General features: G+C 36.0%; 5 protein-coding genes across 6 annotated transcripts; 3 read left to right on the top strand and 2 right to left on the bottom strand.

The window, feature by feature from the left end:
- Nucleotides 1-62: 62 nt before the first annotated feature.
- Nucleotides 63-2789, bottom strand: APG2 (Sec-independent periplasmic protein translocase). Its single transcript, XM_086232642.1, has 4 exons — nt 2405-2789; nt 1552-1850; nt 621-911; nt 63-414 (listed from the first exon to the last, which is right to left on the bottom strand). The coding sequence occupies exons 1-4, from the start codon at nt 2688-2690 to the stop codon at nt 205-207; spliced, it is 1086 nt and encodes a 361-aa protein (XP_086088768.1). The 5' UTR covers nt 2691-2789; the 3' UTR covers nt 63-204.
- A 268-nt stretch (nt 2790-3057) lies between these two features.
- ORC4 (origin recognition complex subunit 4) lies at nt 3058-7872 on the top strand. Its single transcript, XM_086233520.1, has 16 exons — nt 3058-3225; nt 3335-3425; nt 3509-3565; nt 3758-3805; nt 4073-4123; nt 4213-4256; nt 4334-4397; nt 5215-5301; nt 5540-5631; nt 5736-5817; nt 6166-6251; nt 6359-6468; nt 6654-6746; nt 6824-6888; nt 6983-7126; nt 7588-7872. The coding sequence occupies exons 1-16, from the start codon at nt 3116-3118 to the stop codon at nt 7621-7623; spliced, it is 1260 nt and encodes a 419-aa protein (XP_086089646.1). The 5' UTR covers nt 3058-3115; the 3' UTR covers nt 7624-7872.
- Nucleotides 7873-8198: 326 nt separating this feature from the next.
- Nucleotides 8199-11100, top strand: LOC147295524 (Pentatricopeptide repeat (PPR) superfamily protein). The gene is made up of 2 exons (XM_086233124.1): nt 8199-10751; nt 10852-11100. Exon 1 carries the CDS (start codon nt 8404-8406, stop codon nt 10585-10587), a length of 2184 nt encoding a protein of 727 aa, XP_086089250.1. The 5' UTR covers nt 8199-8403; the 3' UTR covers nt 10588-10751; nt 10852-11100.
- A 2997-nt stretch (nt 11101-14097) lies between these two features.
- Nucleotides 14098-16067, top strand: LOC147295523 (palmitoyl-acyl carrier protein thioesterase, chloroplastic-like). Its single transcript, XM_086233333.1, has 6 exons — nt 14098-14457; nt 14560-14693; nt 14981-15094; nt 15182-15350; nt 15442-15510; nt 15600-16067. The coding sequence occupies exons 1-6, from the start codon at nt 14098-14100 to the stop codon at nt 15954-15956; spliced, it is 1203 nt and encodes a 400-aa protein (XP_086089459.1). The 3' UTR covers nt 15957-16067.
- Nucleotides 16068-16616: 549 nt separating this feature from the next.
- On the bottom strand, nt 16617-24276 carry PSS1 (phosphatidyl serine synthase family protein). Of its 2 annotated transcripts, none has more exons than XM_086233829.1 (14): nt 23839-24276; nt 22925-22998; nt 21376-21569; nt 20437-20502; nt 20277-20336; nt 19424-19514; nt 19047-19101; nt 18700-18776; nt 18454-18570; nt 18285-18369; nt 17738-17829; nt 17355-17608; nt 17139-17227; nt 16617-17043 (listed from the first exon to the last, which is right to left on the bottom strand). In XM_086233829.1, exons 3-14 carry the CDS (start codon nt 21537-21539, stop codon nt 16916-16918), a joined length of 1278 nt encoding a protein of 425 aa, XP_086089955.1. In that variant the 5' UTR covers nt 21540-21569; nt 22925-22998; nt 23839-24276; the 3' UTR covers nt 16617-16915. The 2 variants fall into 2 exon arrangements, with proteins under 2 accessions (XP_086089955.1, XP_086089956.1); XM_086233830.1 differs by lacking the exon at nt 22925-22998 and having other exon boundaries at nt 23839-23903; nt 24092-24276.
- Between the last annotated feature and the right edge of the window lie 781 nt (nt 24277-25057).

Genomic DNA, 25057 nt, shown 5'->3' with positions numbered 1-25057 from the left:
GTTACATGCTGTTATTCAACGCTTGCAATAAAACCTTTTGTATAACAATTAACAAAATCAGATAAATTGATATGGGGTTATTCATTCACCATCCTTCCATATGAGTCACTTTTATGCTACATCATGTTGTACATGTACAGGATCCTTGCAAAATCAGAGTATACACGATACTGGGAACAAATTTCATGCATTACGCAGTAAGGTTCACCGACCAATAAGCTTAACCACCCAGGCACCACCCAAGTAAAGACCGAGAAGGGGTGCTGCCAGGAGAACCTGAGTGAGTGGATCGGTTGATGGTGTAAGCACAGCCGCTGCCACAACAGCACCAACCACAACATACCTCCAAATTGACAGCATTTGATCTCCTGATACTAGACCAACCTGCCCCAGGAGAACCTGTATAACTGGAACCTGTAGAATCAGATGAAAGGTAATTTATTAACGAAATTCCTATTGAGGGTTTCTGGTTTGCAAGGGAATTTCAGGACCATGCCTTAAGGAAAAGAATTGAAGCTTGTTTCTGGTTTGAAATATAAATTTTGCAAATATAAGTGCTGATTAGAATGTACAAATGTCATTCCTAAGGACAACGATGAGCTTGAGAGGAGGGTCATTACCTGGAAAGACAAGCCTGTGCTGAACATGAGCACAAGTACGAACTCAAAGTATTGATCAATGGACCACAAAGATTCTACAACACCTTCTGCATAAGTAACAAAGAAGTTCAAGGCTGCTGGTGTCAAAACCAAATAGGAGAAGCTGATACCAGCATAAAAAAGTACTGATGAGCCAAAAACAATTGGCCCCAGAAATTTTCTCTCTTCTCTCGTTAATCCTGGAAGAACAAAGGCTATAATCTCATAAAGAATGATAGGGCTCCCCAAGAGAAGGCCACAGTATCCTGATACCTGCAGTGCATGATTAGAAGAACTTTCTTGTTACAATGACTTCATACAAAATCAAACTCATGTACAAGGGAGAGCACAATATATGTATATCGAAGCTGGAAATTAACAAGAACGATAAAAAAACTAACTTTGAATTATCATGTACTAGCCATTATGTGTACCATGATTATCCATGTCCATGCCTTCCTAGCTAATGAATAACACCCCAAGGACACCATAAAAGAATGATTGGCAGCTTGGATTTTAATTTGCATAAATTTTCACAGATTCCCAATGTAAAAGAATGATTGGCAGCATGGATTTTAATTTGCATGAATTTTCACAGATTCCCAATGTCAACTAGGAAACCAAAAAAGTAGAGCTTTCATACAATGTACTGTAAAAGTAAAATCACACTCCACCAGTAGCCCATGGGGAAAACTTGATTAAAAAAAAGAAGAAGTAAAATTTCAAATGAAAAACAGGAAAATATGAATCATGAAAACTATGGAATTTCCTACACCACTCCATTGCATTTCAGAGCTAGCTAGATAGTCTGATTTGCACCCAACCAACAGTGACAGTGGCTTTCCAAAAACAAAATCTTACATGTGACAGTCATGTGAGAGATATCAGACCGGAAATATTCAGTCAATCTAACCTTTAAGGTAGTAAAGAAAAACTCTCCAGGAGCTAGCTGCAGGAATTTTACACCTTGATCTTTAACAGGAGCCTCGAGAAATATTATAAGATCTTTTGAATACGTAAAGCATCCCAACATAGAAACTCCAACAGCTATAACTGATATAAATATTCTCTCACGCAGCTCTTCGAGATGGTCAAATATACTCATCTCTTTATCATCCGGGAGGAGCTCTTGACTAGGATATAGAAAATTGTAAATAGGACTTCCTCCATTATCATTCTCCATTGTTTCTTCTTTTGAGCTCTCAGCCGCATCTATATTGTACAACAAAATGGTGATGTCAACTTCTTAACTAAAGACATTTACATCCACTTCCTCAAGGCAAGATGATCTAAAATTTGATAGATCAATATATAAGTCAAGAGAAAACCAAAACCTTACAAACAAATTGAATACAAATGGGCTAAAATCTACTATCTTCCACTCATTTTTAAAGCAGATGCGAGCAAAAAGCTTATCAGCGTCAGTTATCAATTACTTCATGAATCATGAAACATGAACAGCCACTTAACTGATATTTCAGGGCTCCTGAGCCAAATTTAAACATATTTGGCTTCTAAGTGCACTAAAATTTCTAAGAGTAACAACAACAAAAGTACTAAAATTACTCCAAAATTGTAATAAAATTCATGTCTTCGTTCTTTTCTTTCTTTTTCGCCATGTTGGGTTCTCAAAGTAGTAACCATGATTTTCAGATTTCTTTATACAACTTGTTGAAACCCAGATGAAAGATAAAACTAAAATTTAACAATGAACTAAATCATAATTCTAAAGTGATAAATAGAAATTTTGGGATTTATGGTGTTACCAGTAGCAGGCCTATCCTCGACAACGGAGCCAACCCCAACTCCAGGCCCAGCACCAAACTCTTGCTGCTTCTCTCTCAAACCGTCGTCTACAGCAAAGCACACGACGTCGCTGCGAAATCTCCTCCGGCTCCGTAGACCATTGATTTCAAGTCTTGGCCTCCTCGAATTGTGGGCTTGAACAGAAGCCAGCTGGTTCCTGATTGGACCACGTCGCTCGAAGCAATTGTGGCTGCGATTCCGAATGAAGTGCAAGTTGGAAATGGAAGCATAGCTAGTGCTTCCCATCTCTCCCACACTTCCCAGTCAAAGTTTCCTTCTTCTTCTTCTTCGTATTAGCTCTCGTTTTATAGCAAAAATCTGAACAATGAATGAATGACTGGTGCTTCTTTCTTCAGCTCGGCCGACGATATTTTTGGAAATTAGAATTGCAGGCCCATGGCGCATTTTAGCAGGATCTTCACTTGTTTACTATTGAGAGCTGTTGATTTAACGTACGCAGTAGAACGGGCCTCTTATTGGGCCTTTGGCCCCCGGTTCAGCAAAAAAGAATGGGCCTTCAGCCCATCTAATAGGTTCGGCCCATAGTCCACTTTCTGTTTCGGTTAACCTAACCCACCCTGATCTCAGTTCCCGCCATTTCCCTCGTCTCAGTTCTCTCACTCTCAGTTTTTTTTTTAGGCCATTCTCTCACTCTCAGTTTGCTTTGAGCAATGGGACTTGAAAATCTGGCAGAGAAAGCCCTAAGTCTGCTGCGAAGCAGACTCTGCGACCGAAATTTCGTCTTCAAACCTCTCGCTGACTCTCCCGACTCCAACTATAGGTCCCCAATTCCTCTATTTGCTTCGAAGCACACTCTGTGACCCTAATTTCATCTAGAAAAATAATATTTTAAATTAAAGGCTTTATCTTTATCCTTTTTTCCTTTGCAGCAAGTTGAAATTTTTAGTATCAAGTTCGATCACCGAGGCGTGCAACAACTCCATGCTGCTTCTTGGTCCCCGCGGTTCCGGAAAAATAGCTGTATTCCCAAATTTTCATTGTGGCTTCTTTTAATTTCTGTTATCAATATTATTGTGATCTACAGTCAATTCTATTTCTTCTAGGTGTTGGAGCTTGTGCTCAGTGATTTATTACAAGAATATCCTGATATGATTTCAGTGGTACGCGTATATTTAACTTTTCTTTTCTCCTTAATTTCTTTGAATATTTATTTTCTTTTTTTGTTGGTTTCTTGAGAGTACATAAGCATGTTATGCATACTGTGGTTGAATCACTAGCTTTTTTAAAAAATATATATATATATTATATGTGTAATATACACACAGTTTAATTTGCAATGTACATTGTATCAGATCAGGTTGAGTGGACTTTTGCATAGCGATGACAATTGCGCATTAAAGGTTGACGATTCCATCCATTTTCTTTTTGCTTTTTGTTTTTTGTTTTTTGTTTTGTGGGGTTTCTTAATTTCCGAAATGTTGAGTTCATTGTTGCATTAGTTTTTAACTTCACTTTTATTGTATAATTTTATGACGAGAATTATAATTCAGGAATTTGTAATGGTGACATACCATAAATGGTGTTTTGAAATAGTGATTATCATTCAGGATATCCGTAGACAGTAATATCCTTTTCTTATTTGTTTAATATGGTTATTGATCATTCAGGAAATTGCTAGACAGCTATGCTTGGAGCATCAGTTGTCGTTCTCAAAAATGGTAGCATGCTTAATTTTATCTAAAACCACTTTTGAAGAATTTTGTTTCCAGAACTTATGGTTTCTTTGCTGGATTGATGACTTTTGTAGGCATCATTTGATGATAACTCCCAGTTTATGATAGCCATGTTACGGTGCGTATAAATCTTTTTTGATGTGTTCTTGTCAAATGGTTTAGAAGTTCTGATAGTGCTTTATCTCTGATAATTAGGGAGTGTGGATTAGCGCATAAAACACTTATTTTTGTGCTTGATGAGTTTGACTTATTTGCTCTGGTAAGACATCATCATCCTGTGCCCATTTGTTTTTTGTTGCTGAAACCTAGCAGTTTGACTGAAATGTTTATGTTTTGGCTGCTTCTTTTGATTAAAAGTGACAATGGGCCATGTTAAAGCTTTCCTGTACAGGGCCAGTTTCTCAGAACTTTTATGTCTAAAAGTGCATCATCATAGTTGAAACTAGTGAAGCAGTGTGAATTTGAAAAGCTATTAATTAACAAGTTTTGAAGATGCTGGTTGTCTTGTTGAAAAAATTAAGTAATTAACAGTAAGAAAGCCTAGCGCTGCAGAAACAGAATTTGAGGAGAGAGAAATCTAGATTATTTGTCAATCTCATAATTAAGCATTGGAAAGTTAGTCTTCTTGAACACATAATTTGCAGTCTCATTTGGGGTTGGAAAGTTACACTAAAAATTGTAGGAAAGTGCATTTTTTCATAAAGGAGCAAATTATGGGTATTGAAAAAGAACATGAAGACTGAAACATTAAGAACAAGCAGACATAGTCTTTGGTATACAGAGACAAAATGTAGGAAGAAGGTCACATCATTTGGTATGTGCGCATTGTGTCAACATATAAGGTGTAACAAGTGTACGACTTACAACCTTAATTCATGTAAATTTTGACCCATGTTGTCTCAATCATACCTTAATTCATGCTGTGCAAACAATCTTTAAGTTTGCACTAGGCCCATGTAAAATATTTTGCATTAATATGTTTGTTAGAATTGAATTCACTGGCTCCTCTAATAAAAAAAATAAAAAGTGATAAATTACTGACTGCAACGTTACTCTTTATTTCTGGTTCTTTACAGGGAAAACAGAGATTACTTTATAGTTTACTTGATGCAATGCAGTCAGTGACATCTCAAGCTGTTGTCATTGGTGTGAGTTGCCGACTGGTATGTTGCTTTAAAGGTTCTTTGATCCTTGCCTTGTGAACTTTTTGTGTCATGGCTCTGAATGCCTATCACTATAATTGTAAGATTCCTGTAAATGATGAAATTTTAAATGAGATGTAAAATGGTAGCCCTTGTTTGAATATTTATCAATGAACTTGGACATAGACCAATTAGTTATGAAAACATAAGCCCAAATATGGATTACTTGCTTCAAAGTTGAGAAGACTTTGCCATGCAGGATGCTGATCGGCTTTTGGAAAAAAGAGTAATATCTCGTTTTTCACAAAGAAAGCTTTTGTTTCTTCCTCCCTCTAAGGAAGAAATACAGCGGTAAAGTTACTAATTTGACTCGGGTGCTACTGTGCCTTTCCCCAAATATAGACACTTCCAGTGTAATAACTGCTTTTGATTTTCCTAGTGTTTTAATGATGCAGATTGTTGGAGCACATTTTATTATTGCCTACAGACTCAAGCCTTTCTCTGGACTATGCTGTTGAGTTCAATGCAAAACTTCAAGTATCCTTTCTTGACTATGTGTTTTAGTGAGATAATATGGAATATGGTCATTTTAGAATATGTGTTTCATATATTCACTGCTTACAAATTTTTTGTGTTTTGAAGCATCTCTCAGAAATTTCAATTGTCCATAGGATGATTTTGGTAACCTTTTCTTGAAGTTGAGTGTGAAAAATCTACAAGTTCCGAATTTCTAAAATTTTAAGATTTCAATAGTTTGTTATCTGAAGCCTGACATGGATACACATTGTTAGATAAGTTTATTGAAATAGTTTTTACAGTAGTCTAGCAGATGACATGGATACACATCTGTTGTTTACTGCTTGTAAAGTCCTTAACATTTTACAGAACATATTGGCAGATGAGAGATTTAAAGAGATTATTAATACATTTCTGAATTCTGATTCCACTGCCAACCATTTGTTGAGATATCTGTAAGTTTTTCTTCTTGCATATGGAAGAATGAAATGAACATATTGCTTTTCAGATATATCATTTTTCATCATCTGCTAAACTTACTGTTCATAGACCATGACACTAGATTCTGCGCTGTTTCTTATATGGATTTGGATTCTGGAATGCTGTCACTAGAAAACTTCAAAACCGCACTTTCAAATATCCAAAAGCAACCAAAGCTGGAATGCATAAAAGGTCGAAGAATTTAAATACTTTTTCTGATATTAATATCTTGCTTTGGTGGATTTCATTGTATGTATTATGCCTCCCATGTCCGTAGTTTCTGCCGCATAAACTTTTGTATCTAACAATGAAACAAAGCAAAGCAATTCTTCCTGTATTTTTCTGTCTTTCTTATGAAAAGTAGTGATTTCAAGCAGATTGCTCCGTTTTGGAACTTTACATTCTGGTATGCATGAAGAGGTTGGAAGTTAAAGAGCAGAACTCATACAATTTCAATTCTGTAATGAAAGGTGAATCTCTGATTCTTATGTTACGATTCTATTTGCTATTATTAAATTTTCACTTACATGTTTTGCGTATGTGGCAGAGTACAAAAGCATACATGATTCGTTCCAGACATCTGACTATTATGCAAGAAATGTATGCTTACGGGTAGGCATAGCTCCTTGCCAAGATAGTGTTTATAACAAATCTTAATCTGGTGCTCCAATTAGCAGAGTATTTTTCATTTCTCTCACTTCTGCAGGCATTTGAACACCTTCTACAACGTGAACTGATTGGCTTTGCAGACAACAGAGGACAGAATCAATCGGTTGAATTTCGTCCTGTGAAACTTTTAATCTCATCATATGAACTACAGCAGGGGCTAAAATCCTATCGTTCCTGTCCTGTAAGTTACACTAGAAAATATGTGTGTTTGTGCTCTCATGTGCTTGCAATTGATCTCACATTTGTTTCAAGTTTTTGAAGGTAAAAGTTAATTATATTGTTTTAATGAAGAAGTTTTTTTGTTTCATCCAAATTTTGGTAAGAATCAGAATTTTATAAGAGAAACTAGAGTTTGGATAAAATGTTAACTTATACCTATAATAACTTATCAAAACAATTTTCTTTTCTTTTGGAAAAAAAAAAGTTTATTTTTTGTAGATCTAAAATTTCAATGGATATATTTTAGATGATATGTCACCCTCGTTGATCTTAATGCCAAGAAAGAAAATTTTCAAATGGAATTTAGCGAACCTAACCTTTTTTTTTTTTCCTCTCATTATCATTGAACTTGACATAGACCAGGCAGTTGGGTTTCATAAATCTGTGAAAGTGATTGGGGCGTCATTTTCTTTGTGTTTACAGGCCATTCTTCAAAAGTTAATGGATCGTGAAAAATAAAGTGGGTGAAGGGACGGCATTGATGGCTGGTTAATAGCTGCTTCATGTGTATGAAGATTAAAGGACATGTGATTCCTAGTATATGTTTCATTGGATGTTGCTCTACTAACGGAGGAGGGTTTTCCATCTTACAAGCTTGGTTATGTCTCTGCCCCATTTTGATCCAACGTGATTGTTGCTAAGCATGTAACAATATTTTTTTATCCAAACATGTACCAATATTATTTTTTGGTCAATAAATAACTTATTTTGGGAACAAAAAGAATATTTATGTATATTGTCTCTATTTTTCAATTGAAATATCAATGAGTTTTATTTATAAGAAAAAGTAATGTATATATGTTATTTGGATGGGATGATAATGTATTTGTGTTAAAACATAAACCTAAAGTTATGTATTCGTTTTGACTTTGATTGGATGGGTACATAAATGTATAACTATTTTTGTTTGATAACTAAATAAATAAAATCTTCTCAAAAATAAAAAATAAATAAAAATATAAGATGGGTAACTGAAATCGCAAAGTTCAGCTTGGTTCGGATTATGAATAAAACTCCGACTGTCCAAGCTTAAACCTTGGGCGTACGGTTTTGGGCTCGGCCGCTCCTCACGCAATAGAGAACCACCATCACAATGGCTGCTTCTACAACCTTCCCCAAGTGGTTGGATCTGAGCTAAGCCTTTATCAACGGCAAGCTCTCTCAAACCCAGAACCAATCTCCGAGCTCCTCTATTTTCCAAACCCCTCTACTCCTCCGGATGAGTACCCTCTCCACTCAATGACCCTCTGCATCAGAGCTTCAAAAGCTTTAGCTGCCACTGCCTCAGCCTCACACCCTATATCTCTCAAGGTGCGGCTTCTCTTTCCCCTCTTCTCTTCTTTCCACAACTGCCCTAAAACTACTACACCAGCCACTGCAACTCTCTCCGAGACCCATTACCGAGACCTTATCTTTGACACCATTGAAGAAAAACCCTGGACTTTTGGTAACACCAAGTGGGTCTCTGATAATTTCCAAGCTGTTATTGTTGACCCTGAGTTGTTTGTACGAGTCCTTGCTGAGATTAGGACCAGACCCAGGATTGCTTTAAGGTTTTTCAAATGTCTAGAGGGCCAACCGGGATTTAAGCGGTCCGAGTTTTCGTTTTGTGTGATTCTTGAGATTTTGGCTCAGAACAATTTGATGAGGTCTGCGTATGGAGTTATGGAGAGGGTGATTAGTGTAGATATGCATGGAATCGTGGATGTTTTGATTGATGAGTACGTGTTTTCTAAGGTTTCAGTTAAGCTTCTCGATCTTTTGTTATGGGTGTATACCAAAAAATCCATGGTTGAGCAATGTTTGTCGACTTTCAATAAGATGATTCGAAATGGGTTGTTGCCAGATGTGAAGAATTGTAATAGAATTCTTAGGGAACTTAGAGATAAAAACCTTGTAACTAGAGCTAAAGAAGTTTATAGAATGATGGATGAGGTTGGGGTTAAACCTACAATTGTTACATATAATACCATGTTGGATTCCTTTTGCAAGGAAGGGGATGTGCAACAAGCACTTGTCCTTTTGTCAGAGATGCAAAGGGTAGGGTGTTTTCCGAACGATGTAACCTATAATGTGTTGATAAATGGATTGTCGAAGAAAGGGGAACTGGAGCAGGCCAAGGGACTGATCGAGGAGATGTTGAAGTCAGGATTAAGAGTTTCAGGGTACACTTATAACCCTTTGATTTATGGGTATTCCAAAAAAGGACGGCTTGCAGAGGCATTAAGTCTTGGGGAAGAGATGGTAACTAGAGGAGCGACTCCTACAGTGGCCACTTATAATTCGTTAATGTATGGCCTCTGTAAGTGCGGAAGAGTGACCGATGCCAGGGACTGGTTTTCCGATATGTTGAAGAAAAATATAATGCCAGATATAGTTTCATACAACACTCTAATATATGGGTATTGTAGGTTAGGGAACATAGGGAATGCTTTTCTATTGTTTGATGAGTTGAGACATAGGATTCTCACTCCGACTGTCATTACCTATAATACACTTATGGATGGTCTTTGCAAATCAGGGGACTTGGAAGTTGCTCTGCAGCTTAAAAAAGAGATGATCAAACAAGGAATTTGCCCTGATGTTTTTACATATACTATTCTGGTAAATGGATCTTGCAAGGCAGGAAATTTATCAATGGCCAAGGACTTATTTGATGAGATGTTGCATAAAGGACTGGAGCCAGATCGCTTTGCATACAATACTCGGATAGTGGTTGAATTGAAGCTTGGTGACCCATCCAAGGCATTTAGTATACAAGAACAAATTCTGGCAATGGGTTTCCCTCCTGATGTGTTCACATATAATGTTTTTGTGGATGGGATCTGTAAATTGAGCAATTTGGATGAAGCATATGACTTGTTGCAGATAATGGGACGTGACGGTCTTCTTCCAGATCATATAACATATACTTGCATCATTCATGCTCGCCTGGTAAGTGGCCATCTCAGGAAGGCTAGGGAGATATTTTATGAGATGCAGAGGAAAGGTTTGTTTCCTTCAGTTGTAACTTATACAGTATTGATCCATGCACATGCGGCTAAGGGGAGACTAGAACTGGCATTTATGTTCTTCTCAGAGATGCAAGAGAAGCGTATTCTGCCAAATGTGGTCACCTACAATGCTCTGATAAATGGTCTTTGTAAAGTGATGAGAATGGATCAGGCTTACATATATTTTACTGAGATGGAGGAAAAAGGAATACTTCCAAATAAGTATACGTACACTATTCTAATAAATGAGAACTGCAACATGGGCAATTGGCAGGAGGCTTTGAGATTGTACAAACAGATGCTTGATAGAGAAATTGAGCCTGATTCTTGTACACACAGTGCACTTTTTAAGCAAATAGGCAAAGACTATAAACTGCATGCAGTTCAGCACCTCGAGAGTTTAATTCTAGCCAGTGGAGAAACTAGCTAGTGAAGGAACTGCTAATTCAAAGAGTTGATAAGGCCGTTGGTGGTGTTCAGGGTTTCTCAGCTCATTAGTGAAAGAGAGGCATAATTTTTGAAGAGGGATTTGCCAACTTCAAGCAGAAGCTGTTCTGTTATCCATTGGGTAAATACCCTTAAGTTATACAGCAAGTAAGATATCTTCCTTCAATGTTTGCTTCGAAGTAGTACACTTTCCAACTTCTTTAAATATTCTTCTTGCCTTGATGACTTTCCTGGTTTATTGTTACAGATGATTTTCTAAATAGCGCTGCTGATGGGTGAGTTTGGCAATCTGGAACTGAAAGGTCGAATCCATTTTTACCTCATTTTTTTTTTCATGGCTAACTTTAAAAGAAATAGTTGAAATTAGCTGTTGAATTGGATTATTTATTATTCATTGGAAACCTTTTTCTTGAAGAGTCAACATCAGGTATACAGATAAAATTCAACTGTATCATATTGTTCCAAATAAAATCCCTGACAAGATTATTTGTTCATACTTCTATTGTTTTTTGATGAGGTAAGAGGGAGCGAGAGGAGGAATGAAGTGTTGTCATGTTCTGTATTATTGTAATGAATATGACTTTTGTCCAGGTTTACACTGTGATGTAAGATCTGTTGTTTTTAACATACAGAGTTGCATTTAATAATAATAATAATAAATAAAAAGCATACAGAGTTGCATTTATTACTGAGTGGATGGTGAAAATTTAACATCTTGTTGTTTATCCAATTCAGCTCAAATTATCCTTATTTAAATATGGTAAATGTCATGTAAATCGTAATGACTCTGTTTAGCAGTTGCATTATTCTCGTATGACGAATGTATTTGCAAGCACTTCCTTTAAGTTAGTTACATCCATATTTGATATTGATGCATTTTTCCACTCTGTTCATTTTTTTATTTCCTACTAGCTTTATAAATCTTTGAAAGTAAGATGGCTTCCGTTTAGATTGAATGCTGAGACTATTGGTGGTAGGAACTTGCTTCTCCTTGCTCAAAGCTTGGGTTCGAGGCCACTAACATACTCAGTGGGGTGGGGCTGGTCTTGGAACTCAACTTGAGGAAGTAACTGCAGGTCTCCCCTATTTAAGTCCCTCTTGTTCTTTGTCAATCAGTATTCATGGGTAAGGGGTTGCCACCTTCCCCTTCTTACTTATTTTTTCTTTGAAGGAAAAAAAAAAAAGAGAGAAAAAAAAAGAGCTGATGGCCTTATTTATGCTTCAGTTGCTCGAAAGATGTGTTTCTTAGAGAAGTCTTGTGCATCCTTTTTAACTTCTTTTCTTAAAATAGAAACAGGGCATTTGTATTAGAAACCGACAGGACTCATTTGGATAAGCATGGACAACTGCTATGGCGCAGTCTTCATGTAGTTTTGTGGAAGGCAGTTTCCTGTAATTCAAGAACTTCATACGAAAGAAAGAACTTCAAATGCAAGTTTTCTTTCCCTCCTGATAAATGTGCCTTTGCCCGACTGTGAAGTGGACATGAGTTAGACGCTCCTAATTACCTTCTTCTTCTTCTACTTTTTTTTTTTCCTAAATTTCTGTGATGGGAAATGAAATGAAATATAGTGAAACCAAAGGTGTTCATATAACTTGGGAAAGTGTGATGGTGTCTTAGAAAAGCATTCAGGCATGTTGTCATTTAAAGCATTACTGTGTTTTTGTCGTTCCCAGGTTTGTTGGATGGAGACCCAAAACATGATATGACCTATGAGAGTGTACATTTTGTTGTTTGGTAGGAACTATGTTGTTATTGACTATACCAGAAGAAAACTGAGAACTTTTTATCACCACTTGATTGCCCCAGTAAGTTGAAAAAGTGAGAAGTGCAATAGAATCCAACTTGAAATCGTTTGTTCCAATGCTTACATAATCAACATCGAAAACATTGGCATGGCTTAGGTATTACTAATTCTGTTTTGAGCTGAGGAGTGTTTGTTTTAAGAGAAAAAACCAAAGGTAGGGAAGTACTGCTTGTCTCATTATGTTTCCTGTTGTATATCCCTTCATTGATACATACCATGATTCTCCCTTGGCTTTGCTTGTTTGTTCCCTTAATATACAGAGCATCTCCAACCCCATATGAACATCCCTCTCCTCTTGCTACTTCATTAACTAATAACAATGTTGTCAATTTTACTAGTCAAACTGAAATCGTATATGGAAGAAACAAAAAGCAATTTCTTGACTGCGTAAAAGTTGAAATCCGAAGTTGATTTATGCCCAGAGGTTAGATTTTCTAAAACTTGAATGTTCAAGAATATTGATGAGAGTTTGAGTTCACACTGTAACTGGAATTCAAGAATAATCAGCTTCTCAAGGCAATGAAAACCACTGCATGTCTTCTGGAAGACTCAAGATCCATATTATAACATGTAGTGAGTTTCAGTGATGGTGATCGAGTCTTTCATGAGCATTTATCCAAACATAATCAGGGGTAGTCTTTAGGGTAGGTGAAGTAGACAAACCGCCTGGGGTCCAGAAATATTGAAGACCCACAAATTTTATAGATCTTTTATATATTTATGTACTATATTATACCTAAGTAATATACATGAAATGTCGAGGGCCTCTTTTTATGGTTCGCCTCGAACACCCAAAATTTCAAGGCCGGACCAAGCTAATGTCAAAAATCGAACTTCTCTATTTGCTTTAGCCTCCTTTGTACCAAAGAAAATATTGTACATGTTGCAGCAAGAATGCATACTAAACTTCAAACACTCCGAATATCAAACATTCACAACTGAACTCATAGAATTAATTACCTGTAGAACAAGGTCGAAGGCATAATAATTTACTTATAGCAATGTTTAATCCTTTCTTCTTATTTAGATTTGCATTGTTTAATAACACATGAATAGTTTCTATACCGTAGAAAGAAGCAGATCACATCTTGTCCATTTCATTTTCTTTCTGCCTCAAATGTGTACAAAAAACAATAGTAACTGTTAAGAGTAAGAATCAAACCCACAATACAATCTTCAGAGAAGGAAGACTTGGGTGCTCTAGCGCAGTCAAAGGTCCCGAAAATTGGTAATGTCTATTCAGAGAGACTTTGGATTGATTTGTTTGTTCTTACTAATCATACATCAATCACAAGTGTGCTTAATCGGAGACTACGAGTAGTATCAAATCCTAGATCATGAGCACGCTGCCACATCATGCCATAAAACCAGAACATTCTCACTTTGTTTAATTCACTGTGTCATATAAGCCAAAACATTAGTGTTACTACCCCCTTTTTGTCTGCTTTGCCAATCGATCAAACCTATGTGCCCCAACTCAAATTTAGAGTCCCAAAATCACTTTCTTTCAGTAAACACAAGGCCATCTTTGAGATGTACACTCTATAACTAGGTGTCAAGGTTCACAAATTCTGTCCCTTTTTAACTTTTTTAACTTTTCCTTGTCAAGTCCGTCCACTTAAGAACTATAAAAACACCTCATTACCCATTTCTCAGTTTCAAACTTTCTGTCTTACTAAAACAAAATGGCCACCTCCTCATATCTAGCCTACTTCCCTATTATAGGGTGCTCACTCAATAGGCAAAAGCTCATCAGTAACATCAAAATTAATGGAACTTCTACCAAGGTTGATAAAAACCATACGGCTGGAGTGGCAACAAGCACTTTCAGTGCTTCAGTTGCTTCTGTTGTTGCTGGAAATGGGTACATTACTGAGCAGCAAATTCGACAGAACATTCCGACAACAAAGCAGTCTGTTGATCCTCATCGACAAGGGCTCATCATTGAAGAGGGAGTTGGGTACAGACAAAGGGTTGTTATTAGGTCCTATGAAGTTGGTCCTGATAAAACTGCAACATTGGAGAGCATCCTTAATCTTCTTCAGGTGATATATATGTTCTCCATCTTAATTAAGTATTCTTACATACAGATGGTGAAGTAATTACATTCTTAGAAGTGGTACTAATTCCTGTGTATATGTATGTAGGAAACAGCACTGAATCATGTGTGGATGTCGGGACTCCTCAGTGATGGATTTGGAGCAACTCATGGAATGATGAGAAACAACCTTATATGGGTTGTGTCAAGAATGCAAGTTCAAGTTGATCAATATCCAATCTGGTAAGCCCAACCATCACTACAACAAAATGTTATATATGGCTAGCTGAGCTCTATTACACTTTGCAAACATTTGGTTTGAGCCAAATGAAACTTTTGCCCCTACTTTTTGAATTGTAGCAAATTAAATTAGCAATGTTAGCTTTACATCACGAAATCCATTCAATGTTGTCCCGTTGTTAGTTTGACCATAAAATTAATAAATATTGATGTAACACACATAGAAACGCTCTCTCACATCCCACAATATTGTCTCGCTCACTCAAAATATGGCATAACACATTGTGCAGGGGAGAGGTACTGGAAATTGACACTTGGGTTGGAGCATCAGGGAAGAATGGTATGCAGCGGGACTGGTTAATCCGAAGTCAAGCCACAGGCAATGTATTTGCGCGTGCAGCAAGGTATTTGTTGAAACTTCCCACAATACTTCTCCACATGATTTATCTTAATCTTGTCGTTTACATATGTTTGTGTAAAACATGGAACAGCACCTGGGTGATGATGAACCAGAAAACAAGGCGCCTCTCGAAGATGCCGGAAGAGGTGAGGGCTGAGATTGCACCTTGGTTTATAGAGAAGCAGGCAATCACAGAAGATGTCCCTGAAAAAATTGTCAAGTTGGACAACACAGCCAAGTATATGAACAGCGACTTGAAGGTAATTAAAACATCATGATCAATTACACTCCAACATCTCAGTTTTCAATAAGAAGCATATGCTGAATATGCAATTAATTTTCTTGTTGTAGCCCAAGAGAAGTGATTTGGACATGAACCACCATGTCAACAATGTAAAGTATGTGAGGTGGATGCTTGAGGTATAAACAATATCTTCATTCTCTGCCTGATTAAGTTCATGCCCATTATTTACTCCTAATTAAGTTCCACCTAATTGCATTTTCTGCAGACCATCCCTGACCCTATTTTGGAGTCTCACCAACTGTCTGGAATCATACTAGAATACAGAAGGGAATGTGGGAGTTCAGATATAGTTCAATCACTTTGCCAACCTGATGAAGATGGAATACTTGTTCAAGATGGACTGAACAATAAACAACAGAGTAATGAGAAGAATCTACTCAATGGGTTTTCTTTAGCAGCTGAGATTCTTGAGGGTGGTGGGCTACTGGGGTCCTTTGGGAAGCAGCCACTAAGGTATACACATCTCCTCCAAACTGAAGGTGAGTCTCAAAAAATTGAAGAGATTGTTAGAGGAAGGACTACATGGAAGAAGAAGTCTCCGACCACCCATTTCTCTACGTAGGAATTTTTATATTAGACAAAAGGGGTTTAGAAGCTTGTCCTGATTTGTGACATGATTGAGATATATATCCTCAGCCCAAAATGAGATGGCCTGATAATAGTAAAGGGCGTATATATGCTGTGGGCTTGCTCTAAATCCCGGGGTCGATCTTTCTGCGTTTTGGTTCTGCTCGCTTCATGCATGCATGGATGGGAAGCTGACTGAATATCCTAATAAACAAGCCAGAGGTCTAATGGCGAGTCACCAAAAAAGTACCAGAACACAGCAAACATCATGGATGCTACCGAGTGAAATAAGTGTAATGTGTGGTGATGAATGTGACCAATAAAAACAAAAAACAAAAAAAGTAGCAGCTGGTAAGAGACCAGAAAACTTGGTTGGAGAGAGTCGTTTGATGCCGGTCTGTATGTAGCCATTGTGGTGCAGAATAATAGTGCTGTAATTATTTAAACTCTTAACAGATCCAAATTGCATTATTAACAGGATCCAGCCTTAATTTCCGGGATGACAAATTATCAAATAAATATCTGAAAATAATGATAGAATAATAGAAGTTCTTTCTTGGCCATTCAGTTGTGTAGGAATACCAAAACTTACTTGGGTGTTTACCATTTGGTACATTATTACATAACATGTCAAATGCACAATATGATCAAAAAATGAAATATAACTGAGAATTTTATAACGCATAAACTAAAAACTAAACAATACAACAGCAAGGAAAGGGTAGTTCAAAATGGCTCATTATCTGCCAGTAATGGTGGCAAACCAGTAACTCACGAGCCTTGGAAGTATTTCCCACTGCCTAACAAGAAATAATAAATATTCTCTTCTACTCAAGGAACTGTGATCCGCTAATCTAAGGGAATCAGAATGTACAATTAATAAAGGTGATAAGTATTTACAACATGGATTCATCCATACCCTTGAGACCAAGAAGCAATCAAATAATGGTAAAATCATTGCCTCTTTCTTCTTACACTTTGATGCAATTGCCAAGACCAAACGATCAAAAATATTACAAGGCCAACTCCAGCAGACACCCAAAACATTACCAACCATAGGGGCATTGGTTTGGGATATAATCCTGATCAAAATTAATAAATAAATAAAAAAAGGTCATTCTTGTGAATAAACGTGCCAGCACTCGATGATCAAATTTTAAAAAAAAAATGAACATACCATGTCCGAACTTGATGCAAATGAGAAGTTCAACAATGCAAATAGCTACAGAAAGCCAACAAAATGCTCCAACCTTCTTCACTGGTTTTCTGCCAAATACAGTAATAAAGCAAAACGGGAAAACTATATGTCATCTGCAAATAAGTTTAAGTTTCCAGTGAAATGTGTGTGTGTGTGAAAAAGAGAGAGAGAGAGAGAGAGAGAGAGAGAGAGTACCTGTCCTGAAGGTAGGAATTGTACTCACGAATTGTTGGAATTGCAATTAGCCACCACAAAATCAACCTATACACAATCACAGGGTTTCGAGGAGGAATCCATAGACAAAACTTCAGAAAGAATGTATTAAGCTCTACAGTCATAAATACAATGCAAAGAGTGAGGACTTGAATGAATCGCCATGGACCAAGCAAGGGATGCCACTCATCTTTGTCCCACTGAGCAGGTGTAAATTGTCCCAGTGTACGTTTGACCTGAAATCATAAAAGTTGCATTATTTTCAATTTATTATAACTGTTTATGTGAGCTTTTTCCTTAAGCCAATTGACGAAAAGACCCCATTCACAGTAAACCAAAATGTGTAAATGAAATTCAAAACATACTTTTCCAAAAATATTAGGCTGACGACTAAGACCAACCCACTTGTATGTTTTTCCATCAAAATACCTAACAGTATGCATTCCTGCCCAAATACCTGCCAAGTACACAAAACAGAACTAGTCACAGGAGGCCACAACCATAAAATATAGATGCTAACTTGCAGGCAGAACTGTTAAAACTAATAACAATAACTACAATCTTTATTGCTATACTCATGGTAGATTTGGCAAATGAAGAGCCAAATTCAAGATCTCATCATGCAAATCTATGCATAATAAAATAAGCAACTGGTGCTCTTAAAGTTCTTAACAAATCCAATAATAAATAACAACTGTCATAACCTCTTTCCCAAATTGCAATATATGCTGAAGTTACAAAAATAAAATCAAACCGAGTTTCAGTCTCAAGTCAAGTTATTAAATACCAACTTGCCAAGAACAGTCGGATTGTCAGAAAAAATTTTGATCAGCACCTACTACAAAAATACTGACCAAGATACACAAAGTATTATGCTATAACTCAGTGAAGAGAAGCCCAGAGAGTTCTCACCAAACCAATTGCAGATCAAAATGTCAAGAATAATACTGTCCCACCAGCATTCATTAAAATTTGGTAACATGTGGCGGAAGGTAAGCTGAACATGACAAAAGAAACTTTAGATTACAATCAAAGCAACCCCTTGAGTATATATGATTAGGTATAAAGTCCAGAAACCAACCTCCAAAAACTCAAATCCGATTGAAAGCACCCACAGAAGGGGCTGATTACGGATCAATATAGCCTTTCCCCACCACCCAATTATATGAGCTACAACAAATTCGTCAAAAAGTGTTTCCTATGGAGAGGAGGAAAAGAAATATCAGAGAATACTATAGCATCCTGATACTGTACTGATGTAAATTGAGAACATAACATTACATGAGAAACAATGAAAGTAGATAGGTTGTGAAAGAAGAAATCATACATGAACATTCTTAAATCTGCTAGGATTTTCAGGCAAATATATGCGACAATCGGCACCATAAGATCTTTCTGGAAGTTCTGAATGAAATCAAGATATACAAACAAAAAATGAATATCTTGACTATCAGCCAATAAGCTAAGGCACCCCACATAATTTGACTATAAAAAGCTCTGCAAATCTCATATGCCAAACAAATTCAATGATAAGATAATCCTAATCAGCTAAAATACCATACTAAAAATTTGAAAAAAATATATTAATTGCACAGCTAACACCCAGATCTGGAAGGAGAAACTTCTAAGCTAAAATGCCATAATAAAAATTTGAAAATAAATGAATTGTATTACCTACACCAAGATCAGGATGAAGAAACTTCATGAACTGCCGAGCATCATCACGCTTCTGTAAAGTGAGAAACTAAAAATTAACTATCACAAGAATGTAGACACTAGAACAATTCACAATGTAGGGTTCAAAAGAAAAGTTTTCTAGAAAAAAAAAATTATTTTTTTAGAGAAAAAAATAAACTAACAAGAAGATGCTTAATATATTGGACATAATTAGGATGCTTGATACATGGGAACACAAATAAAATAAAAAATAGGCAGAGAAAATGAACTTCCAACAAGAATTAGCCCAGACTCCAATTGTTTATACCTGAATATACATGCATGTATATAGACAGAATATTTGCAGATTATAAAGTAACACCAAAAAAACCAACCTGAAAAAGCAAAAATGTGAGAACAACAAGGTAAACAACAGCCATTCCATGAACTAAGCGCCAAATTGCAGGATGTGGTCTGATCAGAACCCTGTACGTAATGTGATAGAGCATAAAGCTAACAGTCATTGGACTTGTATATAGGAAAAACAAAAAAGGAAAATGTAAAACCAAAGAAACTTTATCTCCATGTAAACCATTTCTATTTCCAACCATTACCCAAACAACCATCTATCCCACCATTAATTTATAAATAAAAAAAATGTCAATCGACCATATAACCCACAACAGATAATCTGTTATCAAATCATAAAAATAATAAGACGCTCAAATTCTCTTTTCTATCCACTATATTTTATTCCCTTCCCTTATCCTTTTCCTCAAACCCAAATTTTTTAATCATTTAGAATTCATACCTTTTCGATTTAATTTCTATCTTAGTTGCGCATAGAATGAGTAAGCATCATATTCATTGTATATAAAATAACCATCAACAAGCTGTTGATTCAATTATTATTCGTTTAACTTCTCACAGCTTATCTTATCACTAAAGGTATCTAGTCGCTAAGAAAGACACGACATCTGGGTATCCCACATCCCTCACTCTTTCCCCTGTTTGATTATAAGGACATGCCATCCCCCATGTATCAGTGGATTCCCAAGTTCAAGTGACAAAAGGAACTAAAACGAGTAGTACTAATTATACTCAGTGTCTGGATAAAAATGTCAATATCCCATTCAGAAAATTGTATTATTAAAGTCTCGAAGCACTAATATAAAGATCACAGCATTGATAAGAGTCCAAAAACTAAATGAAAACAAGGTTCACAATTAACTCAATCCAAGAACTCACGTAGATGGGGCTTGCAGCAAGCAATAAGCAAGAAAAACTGCAATCATTGCCAATACACCCCTGCAAAAAAGAATAGGCAAAGGGATTTAACAAATTCCAAAATGTAAATAAGATGGCACTGTCAAATCAATATCACCAAGCTTAGCAACAAAGAACAAACCTTTTTACAGACGTAACAACATCTCCCGATGCACTGTGTTCTGGATCCAGGGCTCCACTAACCCATCTGGTAGGTAATTTGAACAAACAACAATACACGACAATAATTTAACCAATTCTCTTAGTACTTAAAGAAAAATTATATAAATACATAACATAGGTCATCATTGTGCCAATACTGCAGCAGTAGAGTATAAACTCATCTAAGGCATGCTTTCTTTTCTTTTCTGTGTGTACAAAGGAGGCCTAAGGCCTGGAGAGGAGGAGGGAGAGACCCCCCCAAAAAAAAAAAACAGAAAGATAGGGGTAAGTCATGTTAATTCTTAAGTTGCTGCAGTAATCTATTGTGCATAATCCAACAAAAAACGGTGAGACATCTATTGTCTCTGTTGAGACATGAGCAAAAGCAGAAATACAAAGCACAAAACTGACTTGGTCAATATATATGGAAACGGAGAAAAAAAAAGGAAGAATAACATGTGTTACAACATTAATCATTCGGCAAAATCCAATAAAAGTCGGATCACCAAATAACTAGAAAATTCAATGGTAAACCTAAACAATGAGACACAAATGATCCCATTTATATTTGAAATATAAATTCTGTAAGCCTAGTAGAGGGAACCTAAGTACCATTGAATCACCAGAGTCATTGGACAGACAACTTGATATACTAATGCAAGCACAGAACCAGGATATCTAACAACTTAAATGCCTTTCACTGACCACTGACAATAGTAAAATCAAGACATGAGAATACGGCTGGACATCCCAAAAACCCAGAGCTTTATCAGGGATTGCAGTAAATAAATGCAGAAGAAAAGAACCATTTAGTTTGCAATCCATAAAATCAATGGTAAACCTACTTAAAAACAACACAGAGTAGGCAAAGTACATTGCTATTAATAGAGAGGAACTACTAAGTGAAAAGAGCACTCACATAAGAAAACATGCACCAATAAGTAACATTGAAATGGTCCGAGGCTTGTATGCCCATGCAGTCCATGGATCCAGTTCATCACCTAAATTCGACTCACTCATGTCACCATTTTCTTGAACATAATTATCCTTTCTCCTCACTCTCCTATGACCATTAGGCTCCATCGGCCTTCAGTACAAGGGCGCAACTTTCCACTACAAATAATAAAATATAAGATGAGACATGTAAAATTAATGTTATTAGCAGGATCTTCCCTGATTTGCCACTTTATATTACTGATAATTTTAGTAACCAAAACCAAAAGGAAAACTGAGACCACTAAATGTAATAATGAAAATATCAGTGTGTCAAAAGAATGTTAAAGGTACACACAAATGAATACGATAGACCAACAAATGATAAGTAAGTTTTCTTACGCCCGCTAGAAATAACTAAGACCAACATGGAGAAAAATAAACATAAGACTAGAGCATAGAAAAACACTTCATAGTAAGTTAAGAAAAACTAAAGAAAACAACTTGCAAAAGTTTAAATATATTGTTAAAAGGAGCTAAATTGCACCATAATATGAAAGGAAATCATCAAACTAGTAAAAGAAAATTAACATGATAAGTAAACAAACAATATTTGTTTGTATCGTTACAAAAAAGATTTATAATTCATGAGCAACCCATACATCTAGGGAGTAGTAAACACAAACTTAGCAGTCACTGAGTTCCACGACAATCAAATTTACATGTTTTCTTTAAAAGATTATGCCATGTGGAATCCATCATCTCAGATGGGGTTCTAACAGAAGATGACTGCTGTTGATGTAACATAAGTTTAAAATAAATAGATAAGTACTGGTTGTTCATGAAAATCTGAAAGCAAAAACCAATTCAGAAAGTTATAATGATATGCCATTTCATAACGACCCATTCCAGATAAGAATTTGATTCCATGAAATGCTATGAATGTTACAAAGTAGATATTCGATTCCCACAAAACCATGGAATTACATGTTTGAGACTTAGATTTGATAAAGAAATGGAAAATCTAGTCAGCCAATTTAATGCATCTTGCCCTTCATAAAGGTACAGTCCCTACAGGTTGTCTTACAGGTTATAGTAACATCCAACACCCATCTTTGTAAAGTAACTATCCATTTCCACATAAAGTTCCCACCATAAAATTATTTCTATCCTTATCAGAAATTTAGGAAATAATTATGTAGACAGTGGAAACCTCCAACAATCAAAATCTACAATAATCCCTCAATTAATCAAATATATACACCACTTCCACCTATAGACCCCATCTAAAGTTGAAACTGTAATGGGTGTGTTTTGGACATATTTGAGCAAACATCTGTATCCTGCTTTGCCCATAGTCAAGGGTGAAAATAATAATCCCACCTTTATGTTATTTGAACGAGTGAGTATATGTTTTGATCTAATATCTCAAACTAAAACAAACCCATCAAAAATTACTTAACCAATGTGTGCTTAGGGTCCAAGACCCTCAAACCTAATCCCCACAATAAACATCTATACTCAAAATTCTTAACCTAGTTTAATATCCCAGTAAACAGAAGAAGCTTCAGCACATCATAGACCAGAAACGCAATAATAAGTCTGCACACTGCGAAAGGAACAAACAGTATATTATAATCTTTGACAAACTAAGCCTAATACTTACCAAATCCCGTACCAGGAAAACCCAACAAAATTTAGAAGGTATAAGCGCACGCACGCGCACGCACGCACACACACACACACACATACATACATACATACATACATATATATATTATTGAATTTAGATGCAGATAACAGTAACCAAAAATACCCATCTAAAAATTTCGAAAAATTAAGGCTTTAAAAGCTATAAAAGACGCTTTGATCATGTGCTTGCCAAGCAGTAAACACGCTCACTAAACAAAATGTAGAAAAACAAATAGAGTAAATACATCCACAGTCGACCAAAAAAATACATTTCTACATAAAAATACATCGGATAACAGCCGCTGAAATCAAGAATACCGATCAAGATGTCATGTAATTCGAAGTTAAAACATTGCATGTTGGAAATTACTAAAAATAAGTGTCAAATTTTGGGCAAAAGAAAATCTGACAGATGGCGGATTCTCAAATTTTCGTTCTTAAAGAAAAGAAAATTCGTATTTCGTATGACTGAAATGAAACAAATCACAAACAGAAACAAATACGTGGGAGCTGGATGCGATGTATATATATACAGATTACAGAAAAAAAAAATGAAAACAACGCAACAGAAGTATACAAATATACATACCCAGTGATATAAAAATACACAAGTATGTATATCTGTATATGTATGTGTGTGTAAATAGAGAAGAGCATTGAGAAAGAGAGGGAAGAGGAAGAGTTAAGAATGAAGAGTGAAGAGAGAGAAAGGTTGGTCAAAAACAAAAAGGCATGTATTTTAGGGAGAGATACTCACGTAGTAATAGAGAAGATGTAGCCGTACGAATGGAGGACGAGAAGATCGTGGCCGTCGGATCAGAGCTTTTGGAAATTTGAACAAACAGATAGCGAGTGAGAGAGAGTTAATAACGGGGAGAGAAGAAGATAAGTGAGACACTTGAATAGAGAAAGATGGTGTTAATCAATCTACTACGAGATATAGCTTTTGCAGTGGCAGAAGAGAGGGAAAAAAGTGAGAACAGCGAAAAGGATGACTCTCTGTGACTCACTTTTCGATTTTTTTTTCTCTGAGTTTTTTCTCTGCGACAGCGGCGAAAAGGCCAAGGGTGATGATGATACCATAAAAAGAAAATGGAGAAAAAACCGACCTATACGGCTATACGCCTATATATATATCATATAATATTATACAAACAAGAGAGAGAAAGAGTGGAGTACGACGGTCAAAGAGAGATTTGAAGATGTTTTTTCTTTTTCTTTTTAAAATTTTTCAGATGCGGTTGTTGGCTTGAGAGTTGAGACTTAGAGAACTTGAGATACCTGATACAATAAATAAGCGAAAATGAAAAGAGAAAGGATGGGACTTTATACCGGAAGTACCCCTGAGAATCTTCTTTAATTGCATTATTGCAGAGTATATTATCATTCATGAATAATCATGATTCATTGATTCCCTTTCCCTTTCCATATTACTATCTTTCCATTTTGCTTGCTTGGTGGCCTCACTCTATTTTTATTTTAAAAGCTAATTTAACATTTGCATTCTCTTCTTTACCTTTTTTTTTTATTGAAAAAAAAGGTGGGTGAAAATCAAACTACTATCATGGAGGTGGACTGAAACAGTTTTTTGAGAAATGATTATGTAAATTCATGAATCACAAATTATTAATGTGTGAATTAATGTATATCGATTAATAGCGTATGTATAAAAAATGAGATAATATAATTATTTGAAAATTAGTGTTATGTTAAATTGTTAATTAATGAAATTCTATACATAATATATATCTATAAATGACATGTAAAGAGTAAAGACCATTCTCACAAAAAACAAAAAGAAAATCGAGATTGTACCACTTAATGGAGTTAATGCCCTTGTACCATGTAATATAGAAATCACCACTAACTTTTTGAAGAACGAAGATCACTCTTAAATGCAAACGTGATCTTATATACGATACTATCAATTATCAAATATCAAAATTTTACTGTTCGGTGGGACCAATCTGGTTAGA

This window comes from Dryas octopetala, chromosome 2, assembly GCF_963921425.1.
Source record: "Dryas octopetala chromosome 2, drDryOcto1.1, whole genome shotgun sequence".
In the NCBI taxonomy this organism is placed as follows: domain Eukaryota; kingdom Viridiplantae; phylum Streptophyta; class Magnoliopsida; order Rosales; family Rosaceae; genus Dryas; species Dryas octopetala.
This window is presented reverse-complemented; position numbering and strand designations above follow the sequence as displayed.